At 58.5% G+C, this 15,482-nt stretch overlaps 2 protein-coding genes across 7 annotated transcripts in view; one reads left to right on the top strand and one right to left on the bottom strand.

Annotated features, from left to right (window-relative positions):
• CLCF1 (cardiotrophin like cytokine factor 1) overlaps nucleotides 1-7,170 on the bottom strand; it is a 50,904-nt gene extending 43,734 nt beyond the window's left edge. Inside the window, exons 1-2 of one of the 2 annotated variants that reach the window (XM_045013670.1) lie at nucleotides 6,980-7,170; nucleotides 6,226-6,545 (exon numbers count right to left, since the gene is read on the bottom strand). In XM_045013670.1, the coding sequence (XP_044869605.1) occupies nucleotides 6,226-6,545; nucleotides 6,980-7,039 (380 nt within the window). In that variant the 5' untranslated portion in view covers nucleotides 7,040-7,170. The other variant, XM_045013671.1, reaches the window with a different exon arrangement.
• Nucleotides 7,171-7,305: 135 nt separating this feature from the next.
• On the top strand, nucleotides 7,306-15,078 carry RAD9A (RAD9 checkpoint clamp component A). 5 transcript variants are annotated; one of them, XM_045013667.1, is made up of 12 exons: nucleotides 7,306-7,347; nucleotides 9,429-9,629; nucleotides 9,896-9,966; nucleotides 10,487-10,621; nucleotides 11,120-11,234; nucleotides 11,709-11,808; nucleotides 13,067-13,176; nucleotides 13,447-13,553; nucleotides 13,659-13,723; nucleotides 13,994-14,116; nucleotides 14,385-14,604; nucleotides 14,786-15,078. In XM_045013667.1, the coding sequence occupies exons 2-12, from the start codon at nucleotides 9,596-9,598 to the stop codon at nucleotides 14,888-14,890; spliced, it is 1,185 nt and encodes a 394-aa protein (XP_044869602.1). In that variant the 5' UTR covers nucleotides 7,306-7,347; nucleotides 9,429-9,595; the 3' UTR covers nucleotides 14,891-15,078. The 5 variants fall into 5 exon arrangements, with proteins under 5 accessions (XP_044869602.1, XP_044869604.1, XP_044869603.1 ...); XM_045013668.1 differs by lacking the exon at nucleotides 7,306-7,347 and adding an exon at nucleotides 7,370-7,386; XM_045013666.1 differs by lacking the exon at nucleotides 7,306-7,347 and adding an exon at nucleotides 7,690-7,784.
• Nucleotides 15,079-15,482: the final 404 nt, after the last annotated feature.

Here is a 15,482-nt window from a genome sequence, read left to right as displayed (position 1 = left end):
GATGGGGGCCTGCTGGCCCCATCTGTCATGCTAGGCCTCTCAGCAGCCTTGGAGCTGGTGGGCTGGAGCTGCCCTGCAGACAAGAGCTGATGGGAGGGTCACCCCTCCAAAGCCCCGCCCATCTTCTGGGCTCTTTGTGTATCCCAGAGGGCTCTTGGGCAGATTATATCTAAGAATAGGGTAGAGCATCCCTGGTATGTGGCTCACGTGGGTGATACTTGGATGGCCCATGGCCCTGGCTGCTTCAGACTCTGTCTGGGAGAGACTGTTGGGTAGCACTGCTGGTGGCAGGTTTCAAGGCTGCTCCCTCCCCTTCCACCAGACCAGAGGCAGGAAGCTGGGCTTAGAACCTTGGTGTCACTTCTCACTGGGCTTTCTCCACAGAGAGCCCTTGGAGCTAGTCAGCTAACTCGGAGTCTGTAAAGCTCATTCCCTGTTGTTCCCTTCCAGCTGGCAGACAGCACTCCCCTCAAACCGGTGCGGCAGCAGGTTCCCCCTGCTGCCCTGGGCTCCTTACAATTTCCCCTCAGGAGGCATTACAATGGAACTCTCCATTTCAACTGAGGCCATTTCAGCCCTTCCCCTTTGGGACCATTACAGAGCTCATGGAGTGTAAGCCAGGACTCCTGTTCCAGCCCACCCCATTGGGATGCCAACCCATAGTCATGGCTCCCATTCTAGTCCCAGCCACTGGAGTGCCAGCCCAGAGTCAGAGCTGCCATCCCATCCCATCCGTTGGGGGCATCAGCCCGGAGTCAAGGCCACTGTTCTAGTCCAGCCTGATTGGGGTGCCAGCCCAGGATTTTGGCCACCATTCCAGTCTTGCCCATCAGGCACTAGCCTGGAGTCACAGCTGCTGTTCCAGTCCCACCTCTTGGGGTGCCAGTGGAAGAGGCCATTGTTTACAGAAGGCTTCCCTGTCCTGTCTGCTCAATGACAATGGACTGAGTCATTTCCTGGGGGCTGCTCTCCTCTTTCCTATCCAGTGCTCAGCCCATGGAGCAACTCACAACATCTAGTGAAGGGTGTTTTTAGGAAAGGAGGACGAGATGCCCCATGCCAACAAGGGCAACTGAACCCGCAAGGCTGGTTCCCTAAGGCACTGATACCTAGCAATGTCCCAAGAGTGTACCAATCCAGCAGACCCAAGAATGGCAGCAGACACTGAATGATGATTACAGACTAGCCTTGTGAGTGGGTGACTCCAAGTGTCCTGACATAGCCCTGTCACCAGATTTCTCACACTGTCTCCAGACTCCACTCTGCATGCAATTCAACCCCATTTTTAAAGCTTCCCACGGGCTCACTCCAAGCAACTATCCACTCATCTGGCACCAGTCTCCTCTTGGTCTCTTCATAGTACTCAGACAAGTCTTCTCCTTTTTGCCTCCTACCTAAAATCCCATTTTCCTTGTGTAGAAGCCTCCGTTGATCACTCTTCCTGACTCTCTCCTCACTTGGGAACATCACAGGTAGATTCTTTAATTGTGAAGCACTTTGGGAGACAATTTGTACCCAAAACACTACACAAAACACAGGTAAGTTCAATGGCTCAGGGACAGCCTCAGGCCCTGCCCACAAGTTCCAGGCCAGCCATGAAGATAGAGCTTATATGCCATGCAGGGCCGGCGCTTCCATAAGGCGACCCTAGGCGGTCGCCTAGGGTGCCAGGATTCGGGGGGCGGCATTTTGTGCACTCCCCACGGGGCACAAGGGAGCTTCCTTCTGCCGACGTGCCGCGGAAAACAGCGGCAGGCAATTGAGCAGCTCAATGACTGCCGCTGTTGCCTGCGGCATTTCAGCGGAGGGTCCTTCTTTGGCAGCACGATGGGAGTGGAACCGGAAGCTCCCATGCGCCCCGTGGGGAGCGCACAAAATGCTGCCCACCAAATTCTGCCTAGAGCACCAGAAACTCTGGCACCACTCCTGATGCCATGCTGATAGTTGTTCTAGAGACAGACAGCACAAGAACCAGGAGTGCAATGGCTATATCAGGCCCTGCCTGTGGGTTCTAGGCCAGCCATGAGCTGCTCTTCATGCAGATGGACTGTCCACTGGCCCTCCATGGAGTGGCTCAGTCCAGCCATGGTGATGGGGCTCACAGAATCAGGGATGAGAGCCATGTGACAGCAGGCAGTCCCCAGAGGATGTGTGTCTGAGCAGCCTGCTCCCAGTCTAGCCTGCCTCCTCTGCTTGGCAGCCGCATTGTTTAGGACATTGGTCGTCTCCATGGCACTGGGATGGGACGTCCTCTGCGTGGGAGGAGATACTCACAGAGTGAAGTGCTCCACCTGGCCAGCTTGGCTCAGTGGGTAACTCACGCCCTGGCAGGCTGCCAAGCTCTCCTATCCCCTTGGCAGGCGAGCTGAGCTCCTCTTGCCTGCCCTCCAGGCACCCCACTCCTGGGCGACGTCACAGGAAGCATTGTGGGAGGCTGACCTCACTTTCTGCAGAGCGTGAGTTGCACATTCGCCCTCCAGCGGCGCCACCAGCCAGCCAAGCCTCCCACTTGCTGACCTTTCCATTGGACTCGCTCCCATCCCTGCTCACTCCACCTTCCCTCCCTTTCCCACTGACCCCTCCATTCTCCTGTCTAGGCTGTGCCCATTTCTCCTTCCTTCTCATCAATTTCCCATGCCACCTACCCATCTCTAATGCCTTCTCATCAGCCCCTCTCTCTTCTCTGCTTTGGGAGATAGTTGAATACCCCCGAGCTCCCTCCATGCCATCATCCCACCCCTGAAGGAGTGAAAGTTGAGTCTATATGTCCCCTTGGATATGGGAATCAGAGAAAGAAGAGTGGCCTCACAGTGAGACACGTAGGGATATGTGGGACAGCAGTCTACAGATCCCCTATCCCTGAGACCAGAGAGCCAGACATTGGAACCTCTGCAGAGGGGAGATTTGGAACTCTGGTGACTCTTCAACTTCCTATTTTAAATCCTCTCCAAGCCTCTAAAATGCTCCCTCCCCAAAGTGAGAACCTGGGGCTGGGATCTCAGGGGCCCAGCCTGCAGCTCTGTTCCCTCCCACTTCCAAGGGGATTCCAGGTGACTCCGCTGGGAGCCAGCCAGGGGATTTCTCCACACACAGAGCAGACACTTGGCTTCCCCATTTCTCAGTGCTGTGATAAGCACCTGTCACCCCCTGCTGGACAAAACATGAAATGCAACAGTTTGTCAGGACCGAAAGACCAGCTGTGTCTGTCTGTCTCTCAAAACAAAGCCCACAGAAAATAAATAAAGATCTATATGGATTGGCTGCTGTGTTGGTCAGGACAGTCTCTGCAGGGAGCCAGTGGTTCTGGAGTGCATGTGACTTGACCCTGAGTGAGTGCGTGTGTGTGTGTGTGTGGGGAGCATGATGGGCAGTGATGGCTGAGCCTGTGAGAGGGTGGGGTAGGGGAGCAGTACTGGAGAGTGAGGGGTGACCTTGTTTGAGTGTGGAGATGCAGTACTGGGGAGCAGTAGTACAGGGGCTGTCCTGTGAGAGTATAGTCAATGGTGCTTGAGGGAAGCTGAATGTGGGGGGATCAGTGCTGTGGAGCAGCAGGAGCTGACCCTGTGTGAGAGATGGGGGATCAGTGCTGAGGAGCAGTGGGTGCTGACCCTGCATGAATGTGGGATAGGGGAGAAGTTATGGGGAGCAGGGGGTGCTGACCCTGTGTGATTGCAGGCGGGGGGGCGGAGGGCTGTGCTGGGGAATAGGCAGGACTGACCCTGTGTGAATGAGGAGTGGGGGAGAAGTTAATGGTGGCGCTTGGGAGAGCTGACCCAGTGTGAGTAGATTGGTTGGTTGGGAGGGCCACACTACGATGAGACTGACCTTGTGTGGGTGCGGGAGTCTCCCCCAGAGGGGGTTATAGACTCTCCCTGACCTAACTTAAGGGCTCCACAGACTCAAGCTCCCCCCCCCCCCACTCCTCTCCTAGTGTTAGCCTCCCCTGTGTCTAGTCAGTGCAGGATCTGGGAGGGGAGGGGTACACATGGCTTTGGACACTGCAGAGGTGTGTGCATCACGATCTCAGCCAGCTGTGTCCTATCCACAGCTCCATAAAACTCTGAGCCCCGAGGCCAGGGATCCTCATGGGGATGCTCGCTCCATAGGAGCCCAGTTGCTGTTCAAGAGTTGGAACGGACACTCTAAACACCAAATCTGGTTCTTCTCCTCCTCTTGGGAGGAAAAGGGGCTGTGCCAAGAGCCTCTTCCAGGGGCCACTAATGTCCAGTTCCAGTTCTTCTCCTCCTTTTGAAGGCTAAACCCAGATCCCATTGCAGGGGCACAGGGATACAGTTCTGGTTCTTCACCTCTCTGCAGGACTGCATCCAGACCCCATTCTATGGTGGGCACAGAAATCCCATATGTAACACGTTTGGTGTGTCTGAACCCAGTCCTCAACATCCACAATCCTAATGGGCACCACCTAATGGGCTCCCAGCAGAGAAGCCAAGGAGTTACTGTGCCAGAGAGTTAACGAGCTAATTCAGGGACGGTGGGGACTCGGCCCTCCAGCTTCCCTGGCTATACCTGTTCTAGGGGATTCAGAGAGGGCTCTGGACTTCAGGGTTCTCACCTCAACCTGTCATCCCCTCCATTCCCCCCCCCCCACCCCAAACTAAGCAACACACTCTGAACATATTAACCAGAGAGAGATGGGGAAAAGAAAGGAAAGGAAAAGAGGTGGGAGAGAAAGGAGGGGCAATGCCTCAGACACATGTTTATGCTTCAAGGGGCCGTGAGATTTATTCCAAGCGAAGAGTGGTAGTATTAAGCATAAGGCTACTACGTTGTCTTAAATTAAAATAATCTCAGCATCTCTCCTCTGGCTCTGCAGGGGATTAACCCTGTGGTTTTCTTGCTTAAATCAGGATCAGGGCTCCATTTCATGAGAGTGCACAGACATCCCAAACACAGAATAAAGGACGGTCCCTACTCCAAAGAGCTCCAATCATTATTAAAAGCCAACACAACAAGTGAACATGATGGATGCGAGGAGGGTAGTAATGAGGGATTCTTGCAGTTACCTAGCCTCACAACAGGCAGGTCCCACATAAGGTATTTTTTGTTAGAATTCCCTATCAAACCAGATCCCTTGGACTCCCTCAAGGTTCCCTCCCAGGAACACGTGATCCTGGGCTTGCTGCCCATTATTTTTAGAGCATTTTATTTTCCCTTTCTATACAGACTCTCTACACCATGGCCCTTTACCCAACATCATTAGTTCCCATCTCTTTAGGCCCCCTCAAACTGTGGGCCGGTCCCTCAAGGTGTGTAATTCCCATAACTTTGCTGCTACACAGGGGGCCAGGATGGGTTCCGGAAGCATAGGGAAGCCACTGATCTGTTACGGAATGCCTGCTTTGATGTCCCCACCTGTGAGGGTACCAATGGGACCTAACTTCCTACTTAGGCAGCCTGTCACTGGGGACGTCCTTATTGCTATTGATCTTTTGTGTGGAAGGTGCTCAGATAAGACAACAGTGATGGACAGCGTCAGCAAGGCAAAACTCTAATATGGCAAACTAGACATCTCCCAACCCTACAGAAGCACTCCCAGAGTCTGGAAATGCTGAAACCCGAGGGGCTGCTCAGCTAAAGGGAATCTTCATGTAGAGCTGCTGAGAGGGGGTATGGGACTACCAGGGCCCCAGAAGCCTGGCATCACAGAAAGGAGGGGACAGAGGCCAGCTCCATTACCAGTTGCAGTTAGCAAAAGTACCTCTGGCATTACAGTCCCTTTGTGCTGCACAGAACGCCCGTTGGAGGTAACAGTCAGAGCTCCCGTTTCTCAGGGAAACAAAACTTCCTGTTAGCCCCATAGACTCAGCCCAGTGACAGGAGAAGGAACCAGAGGCTAGTCTGGCTCACACATCACCAGTAGGATGGTTAGATGAGCCAAGTGCTCTTGGTTATGCTTGAGCAATCTAATAAAGGCAATGGGGTTAGGGCTGTGTGGCTCACCTGGGGGCAGGACCCAAAGGTGAGGAGGGGGAGGGGAATGTGGCTGCACATTACTCACCTGAGGGTGTGACCTGAAGGTCACAGGACAGTTTGGGTGGGGACTGCACAGAAGTCAGGATATGGCCTGCCGAATCATTCTTGCTGGTGATGCTACAAGGCGGGGAAGACCTTAGCATGGCTCCTAGCTTCTGGGGAGTCTGAGGCATTTGTGTCACTGAGATGATGAGTACAGGGCCTCAGGAGGTGGGTTTGACAGTCACTCACCAGAACAGAGCTGCGCAGTGAGTCATCATTCCCCTGTGCTGTGATGGGAAGGCTGCGAGGTCCTGCTCAGCTGGGGCACAGGGATGGAGCTTCAGCCCCTGACCTGACAGAGGATCCCGAGCTGGGAAGAGGCTAGGAAAGCCCTTGCAAAGGCTCCTCCTGGCCTCTTTGCTTCTTGTCCTCATCCTCGGCACGAGCAGCTTGTACCCAGATGAGGTGCCAGATGGGCTGCCACCTGGATTGTGTGCCACAAAGAGGCAGACTGTGGTTGCCCATGGAGACCACAGCTTCCAGCAAACCTGGGGTAGCAAGTTTGGAACCTGGGGAAGGAACCTGAGCTCAAAGTCTGCAAGAGGAGAATGATGGCAGCCCAGGGGGAGGGAAAGAGTTTGGGCTCAGGGGAGGAGACTCTGGGGGTGGGGGGAGGTGTGTGTTTGAGGGGGGGGGCAGAGAGACAGCCTCTGCCTCAGGGGATGGGATATCTGTGAGATGGGGCAGGGAAAGGAGCCTGCGCCTAGTGGGGTGTGTTTCTGAGCTTGGGAGTGGGTCTCTGGGAGGAGAGTGGGTGACCGAGCTCGGGTGGGGGCTGTCTGGGCCCCAGGGAAGGTCTGTGAGGGCAGGCAGAGGCAGGACCTGAGCTGGGGGGGAGCCAGGAGCCTGCGCTGGGGGGGTTCTAAGGGGCACCCTGGGGAGTAGGGGAGGGAGCCTAGGTCGGGATGAGGCTCTGGGCAGACCCCGGCACTCTACCGCCTACATTCGAGGCCCGATTGTCTGGTAGTTCTGTCCCTCTGCCGTCCCAGCCAATCAGCGTCATTCGCCTCCTCCAATGGCAGGAGGGGACTAGCCCACCCGGCGAAGCGGCCTGGGTGACGCGGAGACTGCCAGAACAAGGCTCCACCCAAGGAGCTCACGTGCTCGCTAGCCGGGCCAGTACGGCTCCTCTCCGGAGACTTTGTCACGTGCAGAGAAGACTTTCCCCCCTCCACGTGATCCATGAGCCAATAGCACGGGCTAAGAGGCGGGGCCGAGGCCGGGCTCGGCCAATAGGAAGACGGCCGGGGGAGGGGAGGTGGGTTGCCCCAGAAGCCGGGTAAGAAGTAGAGCCGGGCGCGGCCATTGGGGGTGAGTGGCGGGGGTGCTGGGCGAGACCATCAGGAAGAGGTGCTGTCTCTCCAGCAGCCCCGGCGCCCCGTGTTTGGGAGCCGCCCGGCGAGTGGCGGGACCGGGACGCCCCGCTCTGCGCTGGGAACCCGGCAGCACGGAGCAGGGATGGGGGGGCGCTCCCCAGTAGGGTGACCAGACAGCAAATGTGAAAAATCAGGAGGGGGGTGGGGGGTAATAGGAGCCTATATAAGAAAAAGACCCAAAAATCGGGACTGTCCCTATAAAATTGGGACATCTGGTCACTCTACTCCCTGGGGACAGGTGTGATGGGGTGGGGCTAAGGTGGGTGGGGTTACGATGGATGGGCGGGGCTAAGAGAGGTTGGGAGGGCACTGGCAGGCATGGTGGCCCACGCATGGGGTGGCTTGGGATAGGATTTGGCAGGGCAGATGAAGGTAGGGGTAGGGCGTGATGCGTGGCCGGCTGGGTGGAGGGATATGACTGGGTGAAGCTGGATAGTGTGTGGTATGGGGCTCAGATGGGTAGGGAGGGGAGCAGCATGGGATACGGGAGGTGGGATGGTGTGGGGGTGTGACAGGAAAGGGTGCATGAGGTGTGGGGGGAGAGGGCAGAGTGCTGGAGATGGTGTGGAGGTCTGGCAGTGTGTGGTATGTGGGTGGGGCAGGACAGGTTGCTGGGGGACAATGTGTGGGGGGCAGGGACAAGACAGGTACCAAGGAGGGGCAGTGTGTGGTGGGAAGGACTGGGTGCTGCAGAGTCTGTTAATGCCCCCAGCAGTGGCATACCTGTAGTGAGAACAGCATCTGCCCTTTCAGCTTCTGTTTCCTTGGCTGGGGGGCTGCTCTTGTGCTGGCATGATCAATAGGCCCTTCAGACCCGTTTGGATGGGGATACAGATGGAGAGTAGCAAAAACTGACAGTAGGGCTGCAGGCTCCATGCTAACAAAGAGAGCAGTAGGGAGGGTTGGGCTGGGACCCTCATCACCTGTCTCCAATCCCAACCTCAGGCATCCCAGTTCAGTATGGCCTTGGTGACCAGTGTGGTTAGTGATCTGGACCATGTCCAATCTAGGATTTAGGAGAGGGATGGTTTAAACGGCATTAGATTAGCTCAGTCTCACAAACCCAGGCATTACATTGACTGGCTCAGCGCATGCTAAACATCTAAAGTACAGTTTATTTGCTCTTGACTGGGTGTTTAGATGGCTAAATAACAGTGACTAAACCATCTTCCTACCCTGGTGTAGCCAGAGCCCAGGAAGCGGGCGCACCCAGCTCGCTAAGGAGACCTGTGGCTGCTGTGAAAATGGCAGGAGTTGCAATCAGCACAGGATGGAAAGGCTCCCTGGGGAAGGAGGGGGCTGACTAAAAGAAGGGGAGAGGTTAGGAATGTGGGCAGTGACTTGCAAAATGAGGCACTGAATGGGCAGGTGCAGCTGGGACACCTGGGAGGGGTGAACTACCAGCCAGAACCTGGCTGGGAGATGGGACAGCCAGAGTGGCCAGAAGGAGCAGGTGGCAAAGGAGACCACCTGGGTCTGTGATAGGATGTGGCTGCAGGAAAGGCTGGTGCAGGTTGATGCTATGTGTGTGTCTCCCACAGCAGGAACAAGCCCTGTTCTGTGCAGAGCTGAGGCAGTTGGGATGTTGTGTTTAGGCACTGAGCCTCTCGGTACTAGAAAGGGATTGACAAACCCCAGGGCATGAGAAGAGCCACAAAACTGTGCAGGGAGCTGGAGGGGGTAATTGGCCTAAGGGAATGAGGGAGGGAGAGGGGTAACGTGCAGGGCAGGGGCAAGATTAGGAGCTCCAGCCGGTGACTAAGAAAGTGAATCTACTTCCCTTGATTCTTCTTGGAGCATCAGTCTGACAGGGTTTCTCCTTCACTTCCTGCTAAGCACTCCTGTGTGACTGTTCAATAGCTGCCCAGCCCCACCCCAGCAGTGGCTGCATGTTAGTGCTGGGTGAGGGATCCCTGTGCATACAGGGGAAGTGCTTTGGGATCCTTCAGGGGAAAGGAGTTGGAGATGTGTTGAGTTGATTATTTAGGGTGTGGTCTCTCTCCTGTTTCTTCCCAGCATGTTGTACTGATTACCCCCTGGCAGAGGACCCAGTGCAGCACCGAAGGCACAGACTCCCCACCACAGGGCTGGATTATCTCGGGGTTCACGGTGCTCTGACCGGGGTTGGGCTTTGACACCCCCCCCCAAGAGTGGGGAGAGCCCAGCTGCATTACTCTGTGGCCATGAGGTGCCTTGTTACCGGGGGCAATGTCAAAGGTGTGTGCCGGGCTACCAGCTGGGCATGGGGGTGGGGAATAGGATGTGAGGCCTCTCCCCCTAAGGGTCATTGGCTCCCATCTGGTCCCAGGGCAGAGGGACTGGGCTCAGCAGGGTGGGGAATGGGACACAGGACCTTTCGCCTCTAGGGGGCACAGCCTCCAAATGGCTGATTTTCCTGCCTCAGAGAGCAGGAGTTGAGAGGAGTGGGGGTGGGATGGGTCTGCCCCTGGGTCACTATCTCTTTCCTTCCCCCCCCCCCCCAGTCATAGGGAAGGCCGTGCACTCTCTGTCCCGCATCGGAGACGAGCTCTACGTAGAGCCCACAGAGGATGGGGTAAGGAGGGGTGTTGTTTTAACTGGTGGGGGGCACTCTTCTGATCTGAGGGGGGGGGGAGAACTGAAGGGGGTTGTCAGCAGAGAAAGGAGGGGGGGTTCCAAACAGGGTTTTGGAGTTATCACTGAGCTCCAAGAGGAGCAAGTTGGGTCACCCCCTGGTCGGTGACGGGGCTGGCTCTCCCATGGGGGAGGCAGAGGGGCTGATTCTCCTGTGGGGGGGGGGGGGCTGATTGGTGATGGGGCTAGCTCTCCTGCGGGGGGGCTGGTCAGTGATGGGTCTGGCTCTCCTGGGGGGAGCAGGGGGGCTGGTCAGTGATGGGGCTGGCTCTCCTGGGGGGGCGGGGGGGGGCTGGTCAGTGATGGGGCTGGCTCTCCTGGGGGGGGCAGGGGGGCTGGTCAGTGATGGGGCTGGCTCTCCTGGGGGGGCGGGAGGGGGCTGGTCAGTGATGGGGCTGGCTCTCCTGGGGGGGCGGGCGGGGGGGGCTGGTCAGTGATGGGGCTGGCTTTCCTCTCCACAGCTCTCCCTGCGTGCTGTGAACTCTTCCCGCTCAGCCTATGCCTGCTTCCTGTTCGCCCCACTCTTCTTCCAGCTTTACGAGGAGGGGAGCCTGGACCCCGATGGGGAGACCTTCCGCTGCAAGGTCCTCATGAAGGTGAGATTACTGTGCCGGAGCGTCAAGGGTGGGCCTCAGAGGGATGCCCCAGGGCCCAGGGATATCGGGAATATGGGAGCCCAGCAGAAGGCCCTGGAGCTATGGTGTGGGGTGGAGGGTGAAGAGGGGAGAGCTGGGCTCAGGGATGTGTCCCTGGCTGCACCCTGGCCTGTGCTGTCTCCTAGCAGCCTGTGTGCCCAGTCCCTGTGTCCCAGGGGCTCCCCTGCAGGGGGCAGGAGCTTGTGGCTTTCTTTGCCCTGGACAGTGAGTGTAGCTGGCACAGGGTGTGGCGGGGGGGTGGGGAGGGATCAGGGCTTGGGACCACCCTGTTCCATGGGAAAGAATCTTGGTTTGAATCTGCAGGACTCCTGGATTCCCTCCCTGGCTCTGGGAGGGGAATAGGTGTCTTGTGGTTACAGCAGGGGAGCTGGGAGCCATTTTCCTAGCTGCGTGGTAGGCGGTGCAGGTGGTGACGGGGTGGTGTCTGTGGCCCCCCAGTCCTTCCTGGGTGTGTTCCGCTCGCTGCCCTCCCTGGAGAAGATGGTGGAGAAGTGTCTGATTTCCCTGAACCCCCGGGCCAGCCGGCTGGTCGTGCAGCTGCACTGCAAGTACGGTGAGTGCACTGCTGCTGAGGAGCCCCCTAGTGGGGGGGAGGCAAGGATCTGGGTGGCCCTGCTGGGGCAAGAAGGGACATCCAGGGAGCCCCTTTAGCAGGGTGGAGGAGGGAGATTGGAGGGCCCCCTAATGGCAGGGGGCACCTCAGGGGTCTAGCAAAGGTAGCAGGGGCCTTGGATGGAGTGAGTTAGGTTGGAGGGCTGGGGCAGAGCTGGGAGCCAGGTGGGCAGAGGGGGCCCTGCAGTGAATGGTACCGGAAAGCAGAAGCGCGGGGGGGGGGGGGGTGAGTGAAGCTGGCGGGGTGCAGTTTCCAAGGGTCAGACCCCCAGCCTGGTTCCCTATTGAACATAGGGCCAGGCTGGTGAGATGTACTGGGGAGAATCTGCAGGGGTGGGTCCTGGGCTGGTGATGGTCCTGATGCAGGGCCAAAGGTGGCCCTGGCCCTGAGCTGCTGTCCTGATGCCCTTGGCAGGAGTCACCAAGACCCACAACTTGTCATTCCAAGAGTGCGAGTTGCTGCAGGCTGTTTTCGACAAGGAGCTGTGTGCCAACACGCTGCGCGCCCCTGCCCGGTGAGTGGGCTTTGCCGAGTGGGGGGAGAGGAAGCAAAGCATGAAGTATAGCTGAGGAATTCTCAGCTCTTTTCTTCCTGAGGCCTCCCTGCATGCTATAAAAACTCCAGGGCCCAGTGGGGAGGCCTCCAGTCTTCAGCTGCCCGAGCAGGGGCTTCTTGTGGGTGGGAGAGACATTAGTCCTGTGGGGCTGGAGCTCAGGGGCTTCAGCTGCAGTGTGTGTGGGACCTTGGGACTCTGGGCTTCAGCCACTGGATGGGGGGAGGAGTTCAGGGGGGTTCTGCCTCATGGGGCACCGGGGCTTGGGGCACCAGGCTTCAGTCCTGCAGCTTCGCTTCTGGCTTCAGCCCCGTGGGGGAAAGGGACTTGGGGTTCCGGGCTTCAGCTGCAGGGCCCCATGGACCCTTGGTTGAGAACCACAGGTATAGATGAGGGGAGCGCAGAGGGATTGAGGACATATGCTGGCTCCCTTGGGTGCTAGTTTGGCATGGAGGGGGTGGGAAGATCAATGGGGCAGAAGCTGTCTCTCTGGGGCGCTAGGTTGGCACAGAAGAGGTGGGAGGATTGGGGGCACAGCTGGCTCTCTGGGGTGCTAGGTTGGCACAGAGGGGGTGGGAGGATTGGGGGCACAGCTGGCTCTCTGGGGTGTTAGGTTGGCACGGGGTGGGAGGATTGGGGGCACAGCTGGCTCTCTGGGGTGCTAGGTTGGCACGGAGGGGTGGATCAGGGGCACAGCTGGCTCTCTGGGGCGCTAGGCTGGCATGGAGGGGGTGGGAGGATCAGGGGCACAGCTGGCTCTCTGGGGTGCTAGGTTGGCATGGAGGGGGTGGGAGGATCGGGGGCACAGCTGGCTCTCTGGGGTGCTAGGTTGGCATGGAGGGGGTGGATTGGGGCACAGCTGGCTCTCTGGGGCACTAGGTTGGCACGGAGGGGGTGGATCAGGGGCACAGCTGGCTCTCTGGGGCGCTAGGCTGGCACGGAGGGGGTGGATCGGGGCACAGCTGGCTCTCTGGGGCGCTAGGCTGGCGTGGAGGGGGTGGATCAGGGGCACAGCTGGCTCTCTGGGGCACTAGGTTGGCATGGAGGGGGTGGATCAGGGGCACAGCTGGCTCTCTGGGGCACTAGGTTGGCACAGAGGGGGTGAGAGGATTGGGGGGCACAGCTGGCTCTCTGGGGCGCTAGGCTGGCACAGAGGGGGTGGGAGGATGCAGCTGTATCTGTAGGGTGGGGCTCACAGCTTGCTCACCTCTGGTGGCAGGGTGCTGGTGGACGCTGTGGTCCATTTCCCGGTGACGCTGGCTGAGGTGACGCTGGGGGTCAGCCCTGCCGGGAAGGTGAGCTTCCGCAATTACCTGGATGAGGAGACAGGTGAGCCAGCTCCACCCTCCATGGGCCTCATCCCAAAGAGACACAGCATGGCTCAGTCCCCCTGCCATGGGGCTGGATTGGAGCTGGCACCCCCTAGAGGGGAAGGGCCCCATGTCCCACTCGAGAAGCCCTGGGGTCTGGGTTGGCTGGCATCTCTGGGGAGGGAGGTTTTGGCAGCAGTTTATAGAGAGTGGCCAGTGGGTCCTGGGGAGTGGCTTGGCAGTTTGGGGACACCGGGGAGCTGATGCTTAGATCCCTCTCTGTCCCCAGAACCCAGCAGGACAATGGTGACCGAGCTGTGCCTCGCCGAGGACGAGTTCCAGGAGGTCCAGGTGCAGCAGCAGTCCCATGTCACCTTCTGCCTCAAGGAGTTCAGGGTGAGCTAGCAGACCCAACCTGCTCCCCTGCCCCTCCCCCCCCGCTCTTCTGCTCTAGCCCCAGAGGGTGGGGCTGCCTCACTGACCCTGTTTGTCTGTCCCTAGGGTCTCCTGAGCTTTGCCGAGTCCTCCAACCTGCCCCTCAACATCCACTTCGATTCCCCCGGCAGGTATGTCCAGGCCAGCCCCTTGTGGGGTGGGGATGCTCCCTCTACCTCAGTGCCCTGAGCTGGCTCTCCCCCGATGAGATCATGTGCTCATTGCCACTCTCACTCCTTGGCCCTGGCTCTGACTCTCTGGATTGGTTGGGGTCCCATGTGGACTCCCCCGCCCTCTGCTGCAACTCTCTCTCTCTCTCTCTGTACTCACCCTGTGCTGTCCCTGTAGAGTCCTGGACCTCCCCTCCCCATCTGTCTCATTCTCCTGTGATATCCCTGCAGGCCAGCCATCTTCACTCTGTCGGACCCCCTGCTGGAAGTGCACCTGGTCCTAGCCACCTTGTCAGACCCCAACAGCAGCTCACAAGTCCACTCCACAACCTTGCAGGCCCGTCCAGCCAATGGGTAAGCAGAGGCCTGAGAGTTTGACAGTGGCACTCACAGTTGTCATTAGAGGTCAGTGTGAACAGCTCCATTGGACTGGCTGGCTGCCACCTCCCTCGTGGGCTGCTGTTGCAGGCTGTCTGCAGACTCAGGCAGCAGCAGCTTCTGTGGGGAAGCCTAAGGGTGGGAGAGCTGGGATACTGGGCTGGCCCCAGCGGGGAGAGGTAAGGACCCCATCTCCAGAGGCAGGGTTTGACTCTGGCCCCAGCCCTGCTCCCTTCTTCCACAGTGGCTTTCCCACGGCTACCCCTGATGACGACTTCACAGGTGATGACATTGATTCCTACATGATTGCTATGGAGACCACATGTGAAGAGGGGCCAGGGCTGCCCTCCAGCCCCACCTTTCCCCAGAGACGCCCCCATCCAGGCACTGCCCTGGAGTCAGAGAGCAGTGCCATGGAGAGTGACCTGGAGGGGGCTGTGCCAGGGACCCCCCCACAGAAAAAGGTATGTGACCAGGGGGGAGAGGCATTGGGGCTGTTTTGTGGAGAGGAGCTGTGTGGATTCCCAGCTGGCGGTGGCGGATGGCAGGGCCTGTATTGAAGCTGGGGGGCAATGGGACCATGTGGGTGGAGGGAGAAGCTGGGGAATTCCCCCTTCCTTCCACATCCTGCTGCATTTCTTTCAGTTCCGCTCCTTGTTCTTTGGGTCGGTGCTGACCCCGTCTCAGGCTGGGACCCATCCAGGGCCCAGCCAGGATGTGCTGGCTGAGGACAGCGAGGGAGAGTCCTGAGAGGTCACCTTCTGCAGCCCAGCTCCAAGCCCCCTCCCCCCCAAAAAGCCCCCAAGAGCCTGCGTGGAGAAGCTGGATTTTACAACTCCATCACCTCTGCTGGAGCAGGGCAGGAAGACTAGGCGGGGCTGCTGCTTCTGAGCCACTGTGAATAGACATGGCCCTGTAAATAAAGCTTTTATAATAAGTCTGCCGCCTGTAGAGCTGCTGCTGGGGCTGGAGAAGCTCAGCTCCCCCCTCTCCCTGGGCAGAACACCCCCAGCCAGTGGGGCGGGGGGTGCTGCAGGCAGGATCCTTTCCCTCCTGCACCTTGCAGAGGCAGGGCCAGGAGTAGGAGGCAGGCTATTCCAGCCCCCAACTGCCTCTTACTGTAGCCAAGCTCCCTGCTGCCTGCCTAGGTCCTACGTGCAGGGCTGGTGGGTTTGAGGCTGGGGCAGGGGGTGTATCTATCTCCCCCAGCTTGCCCTGTGGGGATTGTCCTCGCTCAGGGTGAATGCCTGGGAGCTGCTGGAGCTGGCTGTGAGAGAGGTGGTTATAGAGCTGGGCTAGCAATGGCTGCAGGCTGAGAGGCTGGGGCACACAGTAACCCTCT

Source organism: Mauremys mutica, chromosome 4 (assembly GCF_020497125.1).
Source record: "Mauremys mutica isolate MM-2020 ecotype Southern chromosome 4, ASM2049712v1, whole genome shotgun sequence".
NCBI lineage: Eukaryota > Metazoa > Chordata > Testudines > Geoemydidae > Mauremys > Mauremys mutica.
This window is presented reverse-complemented; position numbering and strand designations above follow the sequence as displayed.